General features: G+C 44.5%; 2 protein-coding genes across 2 annotated transcripts in view; one reads left to right on the top strand and one right to left on the bottom strand.

The window, feature by feature from the left end:
- The window catches only part of LOC134984893 (zinc finger protein 850-like), an 89,128-nt gene extending 84,346 nt beyond the window's left edge, over positions 1 to 4,782 (top strand). Inside the window, exon 3 of the mRNA XM_063950368.1 lies at positions 3,170 to 4,782. Coding sequence (XP_063806438.1) covers positions 3,170 to 4,358 — 1,189 coding nt within the window. The 3' untranslated portion in view covers positions 4,359 to 4,782. The remainder of the gene's footprint in view (positions 1 to 3,169) is intronic.
- The window catches only part of LOC134984895 (zinc finger protein 260-like), a 250,744-nt gene that overhangs the window by 205,912 nt on the left and 22,991 nt on the right, over positions 1 to 21,841 (bottom strand). The gene's annotated exons all lie outside the window — the stretch shown is intronic.

Raw genomic sequence — 21,841 nt, 5'->3', positions numbered from 1 at the left:
TCCCCAGGTGAATGCACTGATGAACAGATACAGAGCCATCCTAACAGCAGTGTAGACCCCTCGGCAAAGCAATGCAGTGGGGCCCCTACCCATCCTCCAGCAGTAGGGGTGGGGGTGCTGTCAGCGGCAGCTTTGATGTCCCGCGGGCGGTAGGGGGTGTTCTATTTTTCGCTCAGCATGTAGGACCTGGAGAAATAATGTCTGCTAATTACTCCTTTCCTGCACAGATGGGGCAGGAATGAGAACACTAAACTGTAGAAGGGGACATTGGGCTGAATGACGGGGCCCTGGTACATGACTTTCAGGTTGGTAGGGAATGTTTAATACGTAGGGGAGGGGTTGATAGTGGAGTGGGCTTAATATTAATAATTTTCTGTCCGGAGGGCAGCTTGCTTGACTGCAGATATCTCCAGTTCCTGGAAATAGATTTCTTAACTTTAATGGGATGCAAAAAACTAGAGTCCCAGGAGGTAATGGGGACTTGGGGATCAGAGTTCAGGTGCCAGAGCAATCCACCAACAAAAATATAAAATTGCATACCAGGCGTGTGGAGCTGGAGCAGAGACAAGCTGCTTGAAGGCTGATATCTCTGGTTCTGGGCATAGAAGAGACAAGCTGCCAGTGTTCACCAAAAGGGGAGAGTCCCAGCTTTTTGCGTATACCCTCAGAAAAAATCTAAGTCAGACAGAACCCGAGATATCTGGCTGGGAAGGACAATTAAATGGCTTGGATGGGGACCACTGTTTTAAAGTTGGATCTCTCCGGTTCCCCAGGGCCGATTTTAAAAAATCTGGTAACCTTGGAAAGAGGGGACCCTCAGCTATCAGCCCAGGGCCCTTTTACTCCTGGGGCCCTTGGGCAAGAGCCCATTGAGCCCATACGAAAAGACGGCCCTGAACAGATACCCGGGGAGGTTTCAAGACATCCCGGACCACTGATTGGATCACCAACACTTTCTCCACCGGTAGAAACACCCTCTGCACTTCTGTGTCGAGTATCATCCCCAGGAAGTGCATTCAAACAAAAGGAAGAGGAGGTCGCACCAATCGCTTATTTTTTAGAATCGACCCCCTCGAGTACCATCTATTTTAGTTAAATAACTGTTCTTTATTGGGGGGTGCTACCATAGGCAAGATGAGATGATATATGTACAAAAAAGAAAACAAGATTGCCTAATATTGGTGCACACTACTGTCAATAAAATATAACTTTTAATTCTTATTATTAAAAAACCTTTGCGAAATATGTATATAGGACAATAAGGAATAAGATACGAACATTTACTGAGAAGTGTAGAACATTTACTGATAACTATAACCTCTATATACAGATAGTCGGGTATCGTAGAGACACATAGAATTTACAACATAGCGGACACCCGTGTGCAGGAAGTCATTTATTTTAAACACTTTCTCTATTTTTCATTTCTATATTTTATTTAATATTTCGCAAAGGTTTTTTAATAATAAGAATTAAAAGTTATATTTTATTGACAGTAGTGTGCACCAATATTAGGCAATCTTGTTTTCTTTTTTGTGCATATATCATCCCCAGGAAGGGCAGTCTCCTTGTCGATTCCAAATGGGACATTGGAAGGTTCAGGATCCACCCATGATCCCAGAGTAGTTGAGTTGAGAGCGCAATACTCTGCAACAGATTCTCCTTGGAAGATGCCTCTATCAGCAGATCATTCAGTTATGGAATTATGGTCACTCCCTCTTTGCGTAGGAGCATCATGTCCGCCATGGCCTTGGTGATGCCGGCGCTGTACTCACCACTTTTCTTTCTTCTGTCTTTGTTAGGGGGTGGTGGCCGTGTTGTGGGAGTGAGCAGTGGGCTTGCGATCAGCACCCTCACACTGCTCAGTGTCCTGTCAGCGGAGTAGAGAACCATTAACTCTCATAAGTTGGTTCTTATTCTCAACCCCCCCCCCCCCCCCAAGTCCCATGAAGCAGGGAGACTGTTGCCAGCAGCCTTCCTGTAATCTCTCTAACTCCAGAAAATAAAAAAAAACTAAGAAAACTCCTAGGAGCTCCCCTAGCTGTGACCGGATCCTCCGTGCACATTTTCTAAACTGAGTCTGGTAGGAGGCGCATAGAGGGAGGGGCCAGCCCACACTATTAAACTCTTAAAGTGCCAGTGGCTCCCAAAGAACCCATCTATACCCCATGGTACTAAATGGACCCCAGTATCCTCTAGGACGTAAGAGGAAGCGGATTATAACCCAGCAGATGATGATTACAAGATATCATATGGTATATTGCATGTAAAGTACCTTGTTCCACACCTACTCTGCTGTAGCAATATACCTTATATAAGGGTGAGTAACACATGTACAGGCTTACCAGCGTATGAGCACACACATAAAGGAATGCTACCTTACCAATGCTTCCAGGAGTAACGTTAGGAGACATTTCTCTGATCCATCAGCTCATACGCCTGAGGTTATTGTTCATCTAGAATCTCCAATTCATACAATATGTTCCCCATCCATTGTTTTACATTGGTGCTGACATAGGACTTGGCGAGTGACTACATCTCCATTTATACTTCATGGTTAGTTACCAGTACAAGAGAGAGATATCTAAGTCCTATTATAATATTACATTTGTTATTGTGAGTGTTCTCAGGAGGGTGGACACAATGATAGTCTGAGACACAATATTATACAGCCTTCAGTAAAAGTTATGTTTTATTATACACACACATTTACAATTAAGTGTCCCAGAGAGTCGTCTTCTCCTATTGTTTACAAGATTAATATTGTTACAGATAATGTCACATTTCCATAATGTATTTTATTTCCAGCAGATGGACACACAAGCAGGAATATCTCAGAAAAACATCTAATGTTATCCCCGGATTGTGAAATAAGAGATAATGACAGTAGACAGGACTCTCCAGGAGATAACCCCATTACTCCAATTATACATCCAGCTCTATCAGCTGATCCCTCTGATCCTAGGAAATGTTCTCCTAATCACTCTGATATTGGTGCATCTGTTATAGATCTGACAGATACAGTATTTCCATGTTCTATAGATACCAAATGTTTTACACAGAACACAAAGTGTATTAACCCACACACAGGTAAGGCAGGTAAAAGGCCAGTATGTCCGGAGTGTGAGAAATGTTTTACATACAAATCAGATCTTGTTATACATCAGAGAAGTCACACAGGTGAGAAGCCATTTCCATGTTTTGAGTGTGGGAAATGTTTTGCACGGAAATCACGTCTTGTTAGACATCAGAGAAGTCACACAGGTGAGAAGCCATTTCCATGTTCTGAGTGTGGGAAATGTTTTACACAGAATTCACAACTTGTTGCACATCAGAGAAGTCACACAGGTGAGAAGCCATTTCCATGTTCTGAGTGTGGGAAATGTTTTGCACAGAAATCAGTTCTTGTTAAACATAACAGAAGTCACACAGGTGAGAAGCCATATTCATGTTCTGAGTGTGGGAAATGTTTTGCATACAAATCAGCTCTTGTTAAACATAACAGAAGTCACACAGGTGAGAAGCCATTTCCATGTTCTGAGTGTGGGAAATGTTTTGCACACAAATCAGATCTTGTTATACATCACAGAAGTCACACAGGTGAGAAGCTGTTTTCTTGCTCTGAATGCGGGAAATGTTGTGCAAGTAAATCACAACTTGTTAGACATCACAGAAGCCACACAGGTGAGAAGCCATTTTCTTGCTCTGAGTGCGGGAAATGTTTTACACAAAAATCACATCTTGTTACACATCAGAAAAGTCACACAGGTGAGAAGCCATTTCCATGTTCTGAGTGTGGGAAATGTTTTGCACAAAAATTACATCTTGTTAGACATCACAGAAGTCACACAGGTAAGAAACCATTTTCTTGCTCTGAGTGTGGGAAATGTTTTACACGGAAATCACATCTTGTTACACATCAGCAAAGTCACAAAGGTGAGAAACCGTTTTCTTGCTCTGAGTGTGGGAAATCTTATTTAACTAAATCACATCTTGTTATACATCACAGAAGTCACACAGATGAGAAGCCATGTTCTTGCTCTGAGTGCGGCAAATGTTTTACACAAAAATCACATCTTGTTACACATCAGAAAAGTCACACAGGTGAGAAGGCATTTCCATGTTCTGAGTTTGGGAAATGTTTTGCACGGAAATCAGATCTTGTTATACATCACAGAAGTCATGCAGATGAGAAGCCATTTCCATGTTCTGAGTGTGGGAAACGTTTTGCACACAAATCAGATCTTGTTATACATCACAGAAGTCACACAGGTGAGAAGCCATTTTCTTGCACTAAGTGTGGGAAATGTTTTGCACACAAATCAGTTCTTGTTAGACATAACAAGTCACACAGGTGAGAAGACATTTCCATGTTCTGGGAAATGTTTTACACGGAAATCACTTCTTCTTAGACATCAGCGAACTCACACAGGTGAGAGGCCATTTATATACTCTGAGAAATAAATCAGCTCTTGTTGCACAAATTAGACATCACTCAGGTGAGGAACCATTTTAATCTTCTGGAGTATACTCATCATTGCCATGCATTGTTCTTCAAGGTTCTTATCCTATCTCTTTTGCTTTTTGCAATATACATGTTACCACTGGGTGAAATAATCAGATGTCATGCCCTCATCTACCACTGCTATGCAGATGACCTGTCTTTTGCTCTGGGTACTGAGAACCCAGTACCAATCCTAAATGGTTGTCTAGCTGAGCTCCAGGTGTGGGTGATGCCAGTTGGCTGTGACTCAGTCCTGGTGAAACATGTCCTTATGATAGAAGCTCACCAACAATGGGCAGGGCTACAGTTCAGCTTTGTAAACCAACCAAACTTACGCTTGGGGGTTCAGAGTTACAAAATGCTGATCATGTGCGGAATCTTGGTGTCCTGGATGGTGGAGTGACACTTAGACATCAGATATCAGCCACAATCAGATCCTCATCTGAGGAACATAGCCAGACTCCAGTACTTATTTCCCTCTGAAGATCTACCTACAGTCATACATGTACTTGTATCATCACGCATAGACTACTGCAATGTCCTCTACCTGGGTCTCCCAGCAAAAGAATTGCACCGCTTGTAGCTTGTACAGAATGCAGCAGCCAGGCTGTTACCTAACCAGCCCGTTCCTGCCACATAACACCCATTCTCTGCTCCCTTCACCAGCTGCCTGTAAGATGGTGACTCTATTACATAATCTTACTGACTCTCCCAGCCCTACATGACCAGGGTCCATGGTACCAGAAGCAGCTTCTGCCTCCTTACTGCCCTGCTTTCTTACTTCCATCTGGAGATGAAGGACTGTTACCAGCAGTACCAAGAATCCCCAAGCAGTGCTGAAATGTCAGAGGGGCAGACAGGGTGGTGGCACTAGTGCTGTAGCAGGAGCTGCCTGAGGCACTGTCTATGGGTAATATTGTCCCCAAGCAGCGCTGAGGTGTCAGAGGGAGACAGGGCAAGTGCAGTTGTGGGGGAAGGGGGTGGACAGAGCAGTGGCAGTAGTGGGGGGAGACAGGGTAGTGGCAGCAGTGAGGTGAGGCAGAGCCTTTCCTGTTATACTAATGTTTGTGCAAGAGTTTTTACTGTATACGAAAAATACAAAGACTATGTTGTAAATATCTTCTTTGCATTATTCTAATCATGTTTATAACCAAAACTCCGGAGTAAAAAGTCTATGGCAGGGGAGGCAGTGCCCCACCTGTGTATCTTTTTCGCACATCTCTGATCAAAACTCACCAAATTTCCAGGAGTTTATACTGCTGCACCTGTGTATAATGTCCAGATGTATATACTGCTGCACCTGTGTATAATGCCCACATGTACACTTTGGCTCATATGTTGTGTGTAAATCTGGCTCTAGCCAGTACCTCCTGAGCCATTTAGATCACTGCACGTCCCTGAGTGGCAATAGTGGGGGGAGGTGGGGTGGGTGACAGTAGTGGGGAGGAGACAGGGCAGTGGCAGTAGTGGAAGTAGAAATGGTGATGGCAGTAGTGGGAGGAGACAGGGCGGTGGCAGTAGTGGGGGAGGTGGGGTGGGTGGCAGTAGTAGGAGGGGCTAGTTGGGGGAGATGTGGCGGAGGCAATAGTGGGGGGAGATAAGTCGGTAGCAGTAGTGGGGAGAGACAGGGCAGTGGCAGTAGTGAGGGGGGAGATAGGGTGGGAGCTGCAGTGCAGTACCGGGGTCTGCTGGAGGCAGTAAAGAGGTGTATGGGTCCCGCACAGAACCAGTTGATAATTAGACCTAATGATGATTATGCTTCCTTATTTCTAATTAATCCCTTGTATGTGTTACTGTTATTTGCTGTGTCAGCCTTTATGTGTGTTCTGTGTAATAATCCTGAAAGTAGTGCTGCTACCGATCTCATATCATTTGTAGTAACTTGGAAAAGATGAGATATGAGGTGCACTCTGGAAGCTTATAGGGGGTTACTCAGAGATGAACGCAGATGTGACATCACGCAGCCCCTGGAAAATGGTCCCGGCCCACCCGCGTTCACCCCTCAGGGATGCGGCCGCAATGTGTGTGTCTGTGCGGTCGCTGCGCATGTGCATTTTGCCACCACCAGCAAACTGCTGCGGGCTGCTATTGCGGCTGGGTCTGAATGACCCCCATAGGGTTTTGGCTCTCCTGATCTGTTTTACTTACCTGCAATACCATAATGTAACTTGAATTGTTTCTGTGATTTAAAGAATATTTTGTCCATGTTGTGCAGAGTAAAGTATTATTGAAGTTTAAAATATAGAGAAAAATCTGTGTATTAAAGATATGAAATAAAGTTGTTAAAAACAAAAGATTTCCGTTGAGTCTTTTTATGTGTCTGTGTATTATCTTATTTCCAGATAATTGTCGCTATGGTGACAGAAACAATTTCCTGTTAATGTGTCACTTGTATTGTTACTTTTCTGTCCAGCGAGTGGGCTCGGAAATGTTATCCTTTTCCTCGCAGCCCCAGTTGCTGGAGAAAATGAAGGAGGAGCTGTTGGCGGGTCACGTTCCGCTTGAGCTGACAATTTTCTCACCAGCAGGTCTTTCCACCTCTGCAGACTTGTGTCCGGAAAGAGAGATACAACGTAGGCTTTAAACCTAGGATCGAGCACGGTGGCCAAAATGTAGTGCTCTGATTTCAACAGATTGACCACCCTTGAATCCTGGCAAAGCGAATGAAGGGCTCCATCCACAAGTATTTCCAGGGAAGACGTTAAGTCTGAGGGACTATGCACAGGCCCAAATGATAATTGTTTTATGATCCTTCTATGTATGAACCAACCGATAGAGGGAATAATCCAAAAGTGTTAATACCAAAGATTAGCTAATCTGGTTGGAGGTACGCCATTAAGCAAATTGCAATGACTGGTTAGGGGGTTTAGAAGAAACAGCTAGTGGGCTTATATCTAAAGAAGCCTTAATGTGTGGCGCACTCTTTTTCTTTATATTTCATTAGTAAATTAAAACATAACATTTATTATTTTTATTTAATATAGATTTTTCAATAGGCATGACATAAGGCAATTGATTGTCAGCATGGAAAGACAAAAAGACAAAAAAATTAAAGATATAAAATAATTTATATACCAGCACTACCTATGTATGGGTATATGGGTAGAGCAATAATTGATATAAGCAAGTGAAATATAAAAGGAATTTAAAATACACGTTTTTGTAATCAAATTTATGAGATCCTTTCACAACAGGATTGTGATCCCAGAAAAAAAATGTTTTACTGCTGCGCCCTGCAGAGTGTTACTACTGCATACAACCTAAGTGCTCCCTGCAGAGCGTTACTACTGCATACAACCTAAGTGATCCCTGGAGAGCATCACTACTGCATACAACCTAAGTGCTCCCTGCAGAGCGTCACTACTGCATACAACCTAAGTGCTCCCTGCAGAGCGTCACTACTGCATACAACCTAAGTGCTCCCTGCAGAACATCACTACTGCATACAACCTAAGTGCTCCCTGCAGAACGTCACTACTGCATACAACCTAAGTGCTCCCTGCAGAGCGTTACTACGGCACACAACCTAAGTGCTCCCTGCAGAGCATTACTACTGCATACAACCTAAGTGCTCCCTGCAGAGCGTTACTACTGCACACAACCTAAGTGCTCCCTACAGAGCGTTACTACTGCATACAACCTAAGTGCTCCCTGCAGAGCGTTACTACTGCATACAACCTAAGTGCTCCCTGCAGAGCGTTACTACTGCTTACAATCTAAGTGCTCCCTGCAGAGCATTACTACTGCATACAACCTAAGTGGCCTTTTCTGGTAACCACTATGTCTTACAATGACCACTTTGTTACTACCCGTAGAATATCACACGATAAGACAGTGTTACTACCTATAATGTATAACAGTGGGATCGTTCTCACAGGCACAAAGAAACATATATGTACAATTCAGCACATATGTAATAATATTGGTATTGAGAGGATATGTTTTCCTATACCAAGTATATAATTGTAAAACCCTGTACCAGAGCAGAATCCTCAATCACATGTGTTACCCATTCAGTACATATATAAATTGATAACTGACCACATCACAAAGATATGCACATGGAATAACACAATATTGTTGGTAATAAAAGGTGTTCTCCTGTGACTGAGCATATCATGTGTAACCCTGTAACACAGCACAGTTCTCTAAGGCATGCATATCCAATTCTACACCTTTGTATCAATTCTGTGACAATATTGTTATTGAGAAGGGATGTTCCCTGTAACAAGGTATACAATATGAAACCCTGTCACAGAGCAAGGTATACATTATATTATCCCAAGGTTAGTGCATAGATAATATCCAGCTTTCTGCCTGTTTCATTCCAAAGGCCTGCTAAGTTGTCCCAACATGTATCTACACAATACTATTGCCAATCACTGAGTGACGACTGATATAAATATAAATCAGTCAGATAACGAGTAGTAACCAGTGACTAGTAATGACGTCTGTATGCAATGAGTCCACAAATCAGGAGAACCACCTTTCTGTATCTCCAGCACCCGCTACAGAAATATAACATCTGAAGAATGAATGAGGCTGGGGAGAGAGTAGCAGCCTGTAATAATGATAATATATGCTGTTATATAAACAGTGCTATACCATTCTTCTGATAGAGATCGTTCCTCTGATAGATATAAAGAAGCTCTGGTGTATATAGGCTGAATCCCCCTTCTACTTTTATCCCATGTGCCGTGGGGCAGTGACTGGGAACAATGAGAGCAGGGAAAGCACCAGAGCAGAAGGAAAGATAAAGTGCAGCAGCTTCTGTCCCCGGGATCAGTCGCTCCCTCCCCTGTTGCGGGTACACATTGCAGAGGAGGTGAGCGGTGTCCCGGGAATGAGAGAGGCGTCTGAGTACCTGCCCGAAATGGTGGCTGCAGTGTCAGAGCCGCTGGGGAATCTGTAGCGCTGTGCAGAGAGCGGTGTCAGTACCGCTAGGAGACCTGTAACGCTGCGCTGGGAGCCGCTCGAGAGCACAGACGCCGGGTCGGGGTTTGAAAGCCACACACCCGGAGACAGTGTACGTCTGAGCTTTCCGATGACGTACGTTTCATGTTTGCTTCATCACATCGGTGCCTGGGTTTTACAATGATATACTTGTTATAGGAAACATTTCCTCTCAATACCAATATTATTACATATGTGCTGAATTGAACATATATGTTTCTTTGTGCCTTTGAGAGTGATCCCATTGTTATACATTATAGGTAGTAACACTGTCTTATTGTGTGATACGCTACGGGTAGTAACAAAGTGGTTATTGTAAGACAGCGGTTACCAGAAAAGGCCACTTAGGTTGTATGCAGTAGTAACGCTCTGCAGGGAGTACTTAGGTTGTAAGCAGTAGTAATGCTCTGCAGGGAGCGCTTAGGTTGTATGCAGTAGTAACGCTCTGCAGGGAGCACTTAGGTTGTATGCAGTAGTAACGCTCTGCAGGGAGCACTTAGATTGTATGCAGTAGTAACACTCTGCAGGGAGCACTTAGGTTGTATGCAGTAGTAACGCTCTGCAGGAAGCAGCTTTAAAAGAGTTTTTTTCTGAGATCACAATCCCGTTGTGAAAGGACCTCATACATTTGATAAATAAAACCTGTGTTTAAATCCATTTTATATTTCACTTGCTTATATCAATTATTGCTCTACCTATACATAGGAAGTGCTGGTATATAAATTATTTTATATCTTTCATTAATTCTTTGTCTTTCCCAGCTGACAATCAGTTGCCTTATGTCATGCCTATTGAAAAATCTTTCTTAAATAAAAATAATAAAAGTTATGTTTTCATTTATTCATGAAACAAAAAAGAGTGCACCACACATTAAGGCTTCTTTAGATATGGATGGAGGGTTTATAAGTCCCACATACATAATGGAATCGCTCCGTCTTAGCTCCTCCTTCAATTTCTCCAGCTGCTTCTGCAAAAGCCTGATGAGGGGAATGACCTGACTTAGGCTGGCAGTGTCTGAACTGACTTCACGTGTGGCAAGTTTGAAGGGTTTGAGAACCTTGCAAAACACAGAAATCATTCTCCATTGCACTTGAGTCAGGTGTATTCCCCCTCCTTTGCCTGTATCATAGGTGGATGTGTAGGCTTTAATGGCTTTTTGCTGCTCCTCCATCCCCTGAAGCATATAGAGTGTTGAATTCCCCCTCGTTACCACCTCTTGCTTCAGGTGATGGCAGGGCAGGTTCAGGAGTGTTTGCTGGTGCTCCATTCTTCGCCACACAGTGGCTGAATGTCGAAAGTGGCCCACAATTTTTTGGGCCACTGACAGCATCTCCTACACGCCCCTGTCATTTTTCAAAAAATTCTGCACCACCAAATTAATTGTATGTGCAAAACATGGGACGTGCTGGAATTTACCCAAATGTAATGCAATTGGGGTAAGCCATTGTGCGATGAAGTCCCTCAGTTTCCGTAAGAGGTTGTCAGCTGTGTTGCTCTTATGGAAACTGATGATACACAGCGTAGCCTGCCTAGGAACAAGTTGGCATTTGTGAGATGCTACTACTGGTGCCGCTGCTGTTGTTGCTGCGGGAGGCAATTCATCTACCCAGTGTACTGTCACTGTCATGTAGTCCCTAGTCTGCCCTGTTCCACTTGTCCGTGGTTAAGTGGACACTGGGTACAACCGCATTTTTAAGGACACTGAGGACATTTTCTTAATGTCCCTGTACAGTCCGGGAATCACTTGCCTAGTAAAGTGGAATCTAGATGGGATTTGGTACAGGGGACACAAAATGTCATCAGCTGTCTAAATCCCTCTGCACTAATGGCGGATACTGGACGCACGTCTACCACCAGCATAGTTGTTATGGCCTCAGTTATCCGCTTTGCAACAGGGTGACTGCTGTCATATTTCATCTTCCTCACAAAGGACTGTGGACAGTCAATTGCTAAGTTTAAGAAGTACAAGTGGTCATCTGACTTCCCATCTGGGATGACGATCGACTCCCAGCAGCAACAACAGCTGTGGCAGCAGCAGTAGACGTACCACTCAAGGATCCTCCAGAGGAATCCCGGTTAGGAGAGGACTTGTCAGTCATGCCAGTGACATGGCCTGCAGGACTACTGACGTTCCTGTCTGAGGAGGAAATTGACATTGAGGGAGTTGGTGGTGTGGCCTGCAGGAGCTTGGGTACAACAGGAAGAAGGGATTTATGTGTCAGTGGACTGCTTACGCTCTCACCCAAAGTTTCTGAACTTGACAATGACTTCGGATGAATGTACTGCAGGTGACGTATAAGGGAGGATGTTCCTAGGTGGTTAACATCCTTAACCCTACTTATTACAGATTGACAAAGGCAACACATGGCTTGACACCTGTTGTCCACATTTGTGGATAAATAATTCCACACCGAAGAGGTGGCTTTCTTGTATTTTGCCCAGTTATACAATGTGCTTTTTCATCCCATGGACAACAACTGTCTCCACTGGTGCCTTATTCAAACCAACCACATCTCCATCAGAATCCTCATCATAAACTTCCTCCTCAGTGCCAGCTACACCAATATCCTGCTCATCCTGGTGTATGTCTACAGTGACTTCCTCAATCTCAATATCAGCAACTGGACTGGTGGTGCTCCTTCCAGCACTTGCAGGGGGCGTGCAAATGGTGGTAGGAGCCTCCTTTTTCCATACAGTCTTGGGAAGGTCAGGCCTGGACATCGCAACCGCGGACACACTACGACTCTCCTTGGGGATTTGCGATATCTCTGAACGCACAGATGTTTTTTCCTGTGCATTAACTAGCTTAATTTTATTTGAGAGGCTGGAGGGCCTCATGAGAAGCTGAGCTACCAGTCATGAACATAGGCCAAGGCCTTAGCCTTACCTTGCCACTTCATGTCATGAATGGCATATTGCCAATTTTGCGTTTCTCGTCAGATATTTTTTTTTCTGATTATTCATTTTTGCTTCTTGGATTTTACACACCATCTATAACATTGGGCATCGGCCTTAGCAGATGAAGTTGATGGAATTAAATTGTCAATGTCATGACTGGTGGCAGCAGCAGCTTCAGCACTAGGAACTGGAAGTGGTTCCTGATCTTGCACAATTTTTTCCTCCAAACTGTTGTTCTCCATTTCACAGGACAGCACCCCTTTATTATTACATCACACAGAACAGTGCCCCTTTATTTTCATAGCACCCCTGTATACGTACAGCATAGAGCGCCAGTGTAATGTTATTTGAACAGCACCACCCCTATATTTTACAGCATACAGAAGTGTGCTTTTAATTTTTAACAACTGCACCCCTGAATTTTTATGACATACAGGACCAGCAGCACCCCTATATTTTACAGCATACAGCAGTGTGCTTTTAATTTTTAACAACTGCACCCCTGAATTTTTATAGCATACAGGGCCAGTGTAATGTTATTTGAGCAGCAGCACCCCTATATTTTCCAGCATACAGGAGGACAGTGCCCCTGCACCCTGTACAACGCAGTGACAGCCAGGACAGCAACACCCATGTACAGCTGCAGCACATGAAACACCAGTGACAGGACAGCACCCCTAACACCGCACAGGTACACCACAGTGACTGCAGCAGCACCCCTACAGAGCACACACTGACCCCACCCAATGCCACCACCCACAGAGAGAGACAGAGGTCTGTCTCCCTCACTCTCCAAGTCTGGAGTGAAAATGGCAGAGACATGTGGATGTTTATATGGAATCCAAATCCTGCGAGAATCTGACAGTGGGATGATGATGTTTTGCCTCATTCTGGTTTCAGAGTCTGGCTGGAAGTCCCGAGCCAGACTCAGATCCAGACTCAGAGTGTGAAGTTCGGGGGGTTCAGTTCTCAGGGAACCAAACCCGCTCATATCTAATAATAATGTGTAATAAACATTACGGCATGTAATAATGTGTAATGGGCATAACCTTAACCTGTGTAATAATGTGTAATGGGCATTACAGTGTGTAATAATGTGTAATGGGCATAACGGTGTGTAATAATGTGTAATGGGCATTACGTTGTGTAATAATGTGTAACGGGCATTATGGTGTGTAATAATGTGTAATGGGCATTACAGTGTGTAATAATGTGTAATGGGCATAACGGTGTGTAATAATGTGTAATGGGCATTACGTTGTGTAATAATGTGTAACGGGCATTATGGTGTGTAATAATGTGTAATGGGCATAACCTGTGTAATAATGTGTAATGGGCATTACGGTGTGTAATAATGTATAATGGGTGTTACAGTGTGTAATAATGTGTAACAGGCATTATGCTGTGTAATAATGTGTAATGGTCATTACGGTGTGTAATAATGTGTAATGGGCATTACGGTGTGTAATAATGTGTAATGGGCATTACGGTGTGTAATAATGTGTAATGGGCATTACGGTGTGTAATAATGTGTAATGGGCATCACGGTTTGTAATAATATGTAATGGGCATTACGGTGTGTAATAATGTGTAATGGGCATTACAGTGTGTAATAATGTGTAATGGGCATTATGGTGTGTAATAATGTGTAATGGTCATTACGGTGTGTAATAATGTGTAATGGGCATTACGGTGTGTAATAATGTGTAATGGGCATCACGGTGTGTAATAATATGTAATGGGCATTACGGTGTGTAATGGGCATTACAGTGTGTAATAATGTGTAATGTGCATTACTGTGTGTAATAATGTGTAATGGGCATTACGGTGTGTAATAATGTGTAATGGGCATTACAGTGTATAATAATGTGTAATGGGCATAAAGGTGTGTAATAATATGTAATGGGCATTACGGTGTGTAATAATGTGTAATGGGCATAAAGGTGTGTAATAATAAGAATTTACTTACCGATAATTCTATTTCTCGTAGTCCGTAGTGGATGCTGGGGACTCCGTCAGGACCATGGGGATTAGCGGCTCCGCAGGAGACAGGGCACAAAAGTAAAAGCTTTAGGATCAGGTGGTGTGCACTGGCTCCTCCCCCTATGACCCTCCTTTAAGCCTCAGTTAGGATACTGTGCCCGGACGAGCGTACACAATAAGGAAGGATTTTGAATCCCGGGTAAGACTCATACCAGCCACACCAATCACACTGTACAACTTGTGATCTGAACCCAGTTAACAGCATGATAACAGCGGAGCCTCTGAAAAGATGGCTCACAACAATAATAACCCGATTTTTGTAACAATAACTATGTACAAGTATTGCAGACAATCCGCACTTGGGATGGGCGCCCAGCATCCACTACGGACTACGAGAAATAGAATTATCGGTAAGTAAATTCTTATTTTCTCTGACGTCCTAAGTGGATGCTGGGGACTCCGTCAGGACCATGGGGATTATACCAAAGCTCCCAAACGGGCGGGAGAGTGCGGATGACTCTGCAGCACCGAATGAGAGAACTCCAGGTCCTCCTCAGCCAGGGTGTGCCCCTGACCAAGTAGCAGCTCGGCAAAGTTGTAAAGCCGAGACCCCTCGGGCAGCCGCCCAAGATGAGCCCACCTTCCTTGTGGAATGGGCATTTACATATTTTGGCTGTGGCAGGCCTGCCACAGAATGTGCAAGCTGAATTGTACTACACATCCAACTAGCTATCGTCCGCTTAGAAGCAAGAGCACCCAGTTTGTTGGGTGCATACAGGATAACAGCAAGTCAGTTTTCCTGAGTCCAGTCGTCCTGGAAACCTATATTTTCAGGGCCCTGACAACATCTAGCAACTTGGAGTCCTCCAAGTCCCTAGTAGCCGCAGGTACCACAATAAGCTGGTTCAGGTGAAACGCTGACACCACCTTAGGGAGAAACTGGGGACGAGTCCGCAGCTCTGCCCTGTCCGAATGGACAATCAGATATGGGCTTTTGTGAGACAAAGCCGCCAATTCTGACACTCGCCTGGCCGAGGCCAGGGCCAACATCATGGTCACTTTCCATGTGAGATATTTCAAATCCACAGATTTGAGCGGTTTAAACCAATGTGATTTGAGGAATCCCAGAACTACGTTGAGATCCCACAGTGCCACTGGAGGCACAAAAGGGGGTTGTATATGCAGTACTCCCTTGACAAACTTCTGGACTTCAGGAACTGAAGCCAATTCTTTCTGGAAGAAAATCGACAGGGCCGAAATTTTAACCTTAATGGACCCCAATTTGAGGCCCATAGACACTCCTGTTTGCAGGAAATGCAGGAATCGACCGAGTTGAAATTTCTTCGTGGGGCCTTCCTGGCCTCACACCACGCAACATATTTTCGCCACATGTGGTGATAATGTTGTGCGGTCACCTCCTTCCTGGCTTTGACCAGGGTAGGAATGACCTCTTCCGGAATGCCTTTTTCCCTTAGGATCCGGCGTTCAACCGCCATGCCGTCAAACGCAGTCGCGGTAAGTCTTGGAACAGACATGGTACTTGCTGAAGCAAGTCCCTTCTTAGCGGCAGAGGCCATGAGTCCTCTGTGAGCATCCCTTGAAGTTCCGGGTACCAAGTCCTTCTTGGCCAATCCGGAGCCACGAGTATAGTTCTTACTCCTCTACGTCTTATAATTCTCAGTACCTTGGGTATGAGAAGCAGAGGAGGGAACACATACACCGACTGGTATACCCACGGTGTTACCAGAACGTCCACAGCTATTGCCTGAGGGTCTCTTGACCTGGCGCAATACCTGTCCAGTTTTTTGTTCAGGCGGGACGCCATCATGTCCACCTTTGGTCCTTCCCAACGGTTCACAATCATGTGGAAGACTTCCCGATGAAGTCCCCACTCTCCCGGGTGGAGGTCGTGCCTGCTGAGGAAGTCTGCTTCCCAGTTGTCCACTCCCGGAATGAACACTGCTGACAGTGCTATCACATGATTTACCGCCCAGTGAAGAATCCTTGCAGTTTCTGCCATTGCCCTCCTGCTTCTTGTGCCGCCCTGTCTGTTTACGTGGGCGACTGCCGTGATGTTGTCCCACTGGATCAATACCGGCTGACCTTGAAGCAGAGGTCTTGCTAAGCTTAGAGCATTGTAAATTGCCCTTAGCTCCAGTATATTTATGTGGAGAGAAGTCACCAGACTTGATCAGACTCCCTGGAAAAAATTTTTTTTTCCTGTGTGACTGCTCCCCAGCCTCTCAGGCTGGCATCCGTGGTCACCAGGACCCAGTCCTGAATGCCGAATCTGCGGCCCTTTAGTAGATGAGCACTCTTCAGCCACCACAGAAGAGACACCCTTGTCCTTGGAGACAGGGTTATCCGCTGATGCATCTGAAGATGCGATCCGGACCATTTTTCCAGCAGATCCCACTGAAAAGTTCTTGCGTGAAATCTGCCTAATGGAATCGCTTCGTAAAAAGCCTCCATTTTTCCCAGGACCCTTGTGCAATGATGCACTGACACTTTTCCTGGTTTTAGGAGGTTCCTGACTAGCTCGGATAACTCCCTGGCTTTCTCCTCCGGGAGAAAACCCTTTTTCTGGACTGTGTCCAGAATCATCCCTAGGAACAGCAGACGTGTCGTCGGAAACAGCTGCAATTTTGGAATATTTAGAATCCACCCGTGCTGTCGTAGAACTACTTGAGATAGTGCTACTCCGACCTCCAACTGTTCTCTGGACCTTGCCCTTATCAGGAAATCGTCCAAGTAAGGGATAATTAAGACGCCTTTTCTTTGAAGAAGAATCATCATTTCGGCCATTACCTTGGTAAAGACCCGGGGTGCCGTGGACAATCCAAACGGCAGCGTCTGAAACTGATAGTGACAGTTCTGTACCACGAACCTGAGGTACCCTTGGTGAGAAGGGCAAATTGGGACATGGAGGTAAGCATCCCTGATGTCCAGGGACACCATATAGTCCCCTTCTTCCTGGTTCGCTATCACTGCTCTGAGTGACTCCATCTTGATTTGAACCTTTGTATGTAAGTGTTCAAATATTTCAGATTTAGAATAGGTCTCACCGAGCCGTCTGGCTTCAGTACCACAATATAGTGTGGAATAATACCCCTTTCCTTGTTGTAGGAGGGGTACTTTGATTATCACCTGCTGGGAATACAGCTTGTGAATTGTTTCCAATACTGCCTCCCTGTCGGAGGGAGACGTTGGTAAAGCAGACTTCAGGAACCTGCGAGGGGGAGACGTCTCGAATTTCCGATCTGTACCCCTGGGATACTACTTGTAGGATCCAGGGGTCCACTTGCGAGTGAGCCCACTGCGCGCTGAAACTCTTGAGACGACCCCCCACCGCACCTGAGTCCGCTTGTACGGCCCCAGCGTCATGCTGAGGACTTGGCAGAAGCGGTGGAGGGCTTCTGTTCCTGGGAATGGGCTGCCTGCTGCAGTCTTCTTCCCTTTCCTCTATCCCTGGGCAGATATGACTGGCCTTTTGCCCGCTTGCCCTTATGGGGACGAAAGGACTGATGCTGAAAAGACGGTGTCTTTTTCTGCTGAGATGTGACTTGGGGTAAAAAAGGTGGATTTTCCAGCTGTTGCCGTGGCCACCAGGTCCGATGGACCGACCCCAAATAACTCCTCCCCTTTATACGGCAATACTTCCATGTGCCGTTTGGAATCTGCATCACCTGACCACTGTCGTGTCCATAAACATCTTCTGGCAGATATGGACATCGCACTTACTCTTGATGCCAGAGTGCAAATATCCCTCTGTGCATCTCGCATATATAGAAATGCATCCTTTAAATGCTCTATAGTCAATAAAATACTGTCCCTGTCAAGGGTATCAATATTTTCAGTCAGGGAATCCGACCAAGCCACCCCAGCGCTGCACATCCAGGCTGAGGCGATCGCTGGTCGCAGTATAACACCAGTATGTGTGTATTTACTTTTTAGGATATTTTCCAGCCTCCTATCAGCTGGCTCCTTGAGGGCGGCCGTATCTGGAGACGGTAACGCCACTTGTTTTGATAAGCGTGTGAGCGCCTTATCCACCCTAAGGGGTGTTTCCCAACGCGCCCTAACTTCTGGCGGGAAAGGGTATAATCTATCGGGGGAAACCCACGCATCATCACACACTTCATTTAATTTATCTGATTCAGGAAAAACTACAGGTAGTTTTTTCACACCCCACATAATACCCTTTTTTGTGGTACTTGTAGTATCAGAAATATGTAACACCTCCTTCATTGCCCTTAACATGTAACGTGTGGCCCTAATGGAAAATACGTTTGTTTCTTCACCGTCGACACTGGAGTCAGTGTCCGTGTCTGTGTCTGTGTCGACCGACTGAGGTAAATGGGCGTTTTAAAGCCCCTGACAGTGTTTGAGACGCCTGGACAGGTACTAATTGGTTTGCCGGCCGTCTCATGTCGTCAACCGACCTTGCAGCGTGTTGACATTATCACGTAATTCCCTAAATAAGCCATCCATTCCGGTGTCGACTCCCTAGAGAGTGACATCACCATTACAGGCAATTGCTCCGCCTCCTCACCAACATCGTCCTCCTACATGTCGACACACACGTACCGACACACAGCACACACACAGGGAATGCTCTGATAGAGGACAGGACCCCACTAGCCCTTTGGGGAGACAGAGGGAGAGTTTGCCAGCACACACCAAAACGCTATAATTATACAGGGACAACCTTATATAAGTGTTTTCCCTTATAGCATCTTAATATATAATAATATCGCCAAATAAGTGCCCCCCCTCTCTGTTTTAACCCTGTTTCTGTAGTGCAGTGCAGGGGAGAGCCTGGGAGCCTTCCTAGCAGCGGAGCTGTGTAGGAAAATGGCGCTGTGTGCTGAGGAGAATAGGCCCCGCCCCCTTTTCGACGGGCTTCTTCTCCCGTTTTTCTGACAACCTGGCAGGGGTTAAATACATCCATATAGCCCCAGAGGCTATATGTGATGTATTTTTAGCCAGCATAGGTACTTTCATTGCTGCCCAGGGCGCCCCCCCCAGCGCCCTGCACCCTCAGTGACCGTTGGTGTGAAGTGTGCTGAGAGCAATGGCGCACAGCTGCAGTGCTGTGCGCTACCTCATGAAGACTGAGAAGTCTTCAGCCGCCGATTTCTGGACCTCTTCTCTCTTCAGCATCTGCAAGGGGGTCGGCGGCACGGCTCCGGTGACCCATCCAGGCTGTACCTGTGATCGTCCCTCTGGAGCTAGTGTCCAGTAGCCTAAGAAGCCAATCCATCCTGCATGCAGGTGAGTTCACTTCTTCTCCCCTAAGTCCCTCGTTGCAGTGAGCCTGTTGCCAGCAGGACTCACTGAAAATAAAAAACCTAACAAAACTTTTACTCTAAGCAGCTCTTTAGGAGAGCCACCTAGATTGCACCCTTCTCGTCCGGGCACAAAAACCTAACTGAGGCTTGGAGGAGGGTCATAGGGGGAGGAGCCAGTGCACACCACCTGATCCTAAAGCTTTTACTTTTGTGCCCTGTCTCCTGCGGAGCCGCTAATCCCCATGGTCCTGACGGAGTCCCCAGCATCCACTTAGGACGTCAGAGAAAATATATAATGGGCACTACGGTGTGTAATAATGTATAATGGGCATAAAGGTGTGTAATAATATGTAATGGGCATTACGGTGTGTAATAATATGTAATGGGCATTACGGTGTGTAATAATGTATAATGGGCATTACGGTGTGTAATAATGTGTAATGGGCATTACGGTGTGTAATAATGTGTAATGTGCATTACGGTGTGTAATAATGTATAATGGGCATTACGGTGTGTAATAATATGTAATGGGCATTACGGTGTGTAATAATGTGTAAGGGGCATTACGTTGTGTAATAATGTGTAACGGGCATTATGGTGTGTAATAATGTGTAATGGGCATAACCTGTGTAATAATGTGTAATGGGCATTACGGTGTGTAATAATGTATAATGGGTGTTACAGTGTGTAATAATGTGTAACGGGCATTATGGTGTGTAATAATGTGTAACGGGCATTACGGTGTGTAATAATGTGTAATGGGCATAACGTGTGTAATAATGTGTAATGGGCATTACGGTATGTAATAATGTGTAATGGGCATTACAGTGTGTAATAATGTGTAACGGGCATTACGGTGTGTAATAATGTGTAATGGGCATAACGTGTGTAATAATGTGTAATGGGCATTACAGTGTGTAATAATGTGTAATGGGCATTACAGTGTGTAATAATGTGTAATGGGCATAACGTGTGTAATAATGTGTAATGGGCATTACAGTGTGTAATAATGTGTAACGGGCATTACGGTGTGTAATAATGTGTAATGGGCATAACGTGTGTAATAATGTGTAATGGGCATTACAGTGTGTAATAATGTGTAATGGGCATTACAGTGTGTAATAATGTGTAATGGGCATTATGGTGTGTAATAATGTGTAATGGTCATTACGGTGTGTAATAATGTGTAATGGGCATTACGGTGTGTAATAATGTGTAATGGGCATTACGGTGTGTAATAATGTGTAATGGGCATCACGGTGTGTAATAATATGTAATGGGCATTACGGTGTGTAATGGGCATTACAGTGTGTAATAATGTGTAATGTGCATTACTGTGTGTAATAATGTGTAATGGGCATTACGGTGTGTAATAATGTGTAATGGGCATTACAGTGTATAATAATGTGTAATGGGCATTACAGTGTATAATAATGTGTAATGGGCATAAAGGTGTGTAATAATATATAATGGGCACTACGGTGTGTAATAATGTATAATGGGCATAAAGGTGTGTAATAATATGTAATGGGCATTACGGTGTGTAATAATATGTAATGGGCATTACGGTGTGTAATAATGTATAATGGGCATAAAGGTGTGTAATAATGTGTAATGGGCATTACGGTGTGTAATAATGTGTAATGTGCATTACTGTGTGTAATAATGTGTAATGGGCATTACGGTGTGTAATAATGTGTAATGGGCATTACAGTGTATAATAATGTGTAATGGGCATAAAGGTGTGTAATAATATATAATGGGCACTACGGTGTGTAATAATGTATAATGGGCATAAAGGTGTGTAATAATATGTAATGGGCATTACGGTGTGTAATAATATGTAATGGGCATTACGGTGTGTAATAATGTATAATGGGCATAAAGGTGTGTAATAATGTGTAATGGGCATTACGGTGTGTAATAATGTGTAATGTGCATTACTGTGTGTAATAATGTGTAATGGGCATTACGGTGTGTAATAATGTGTAATGGGCATTACAGTGTATAATAATGTGTAATGGGCATAAAGGTGTGTAATAATATGTAATGGGCATTACGGTGTGTAATAATTAGTGACTATTAGTGTTGAGATTTCAGATGAGGATCTAAATTCAGTATTTAAGAAACTTGAACAAACCATGATGAAAGAAAATAGGATGTGGTGGGAGGTGGTGACGTTGGAACACTACCAGAGCTCCCACCTCATACC

This window comes from Pseudophryne corroboree (assembly GCF_028390025.1).
Source record: "Pseudophryne corroboree isolate aPseCor3 chromosome 3 unlocalized genomic scaffold, aPseCor3.hap2 SUPER_3_unloc_9, whole genome shotgun sequence".
NCBI lineage: Eukaryota > Metazoa > Chordata > Amphibia > Anura > Myobatrachidae > Pseudophryne > Pseudophryne corroboree.
This window is presented reverse-complemented; position numbering and strand designations above follow the sequence as displayed.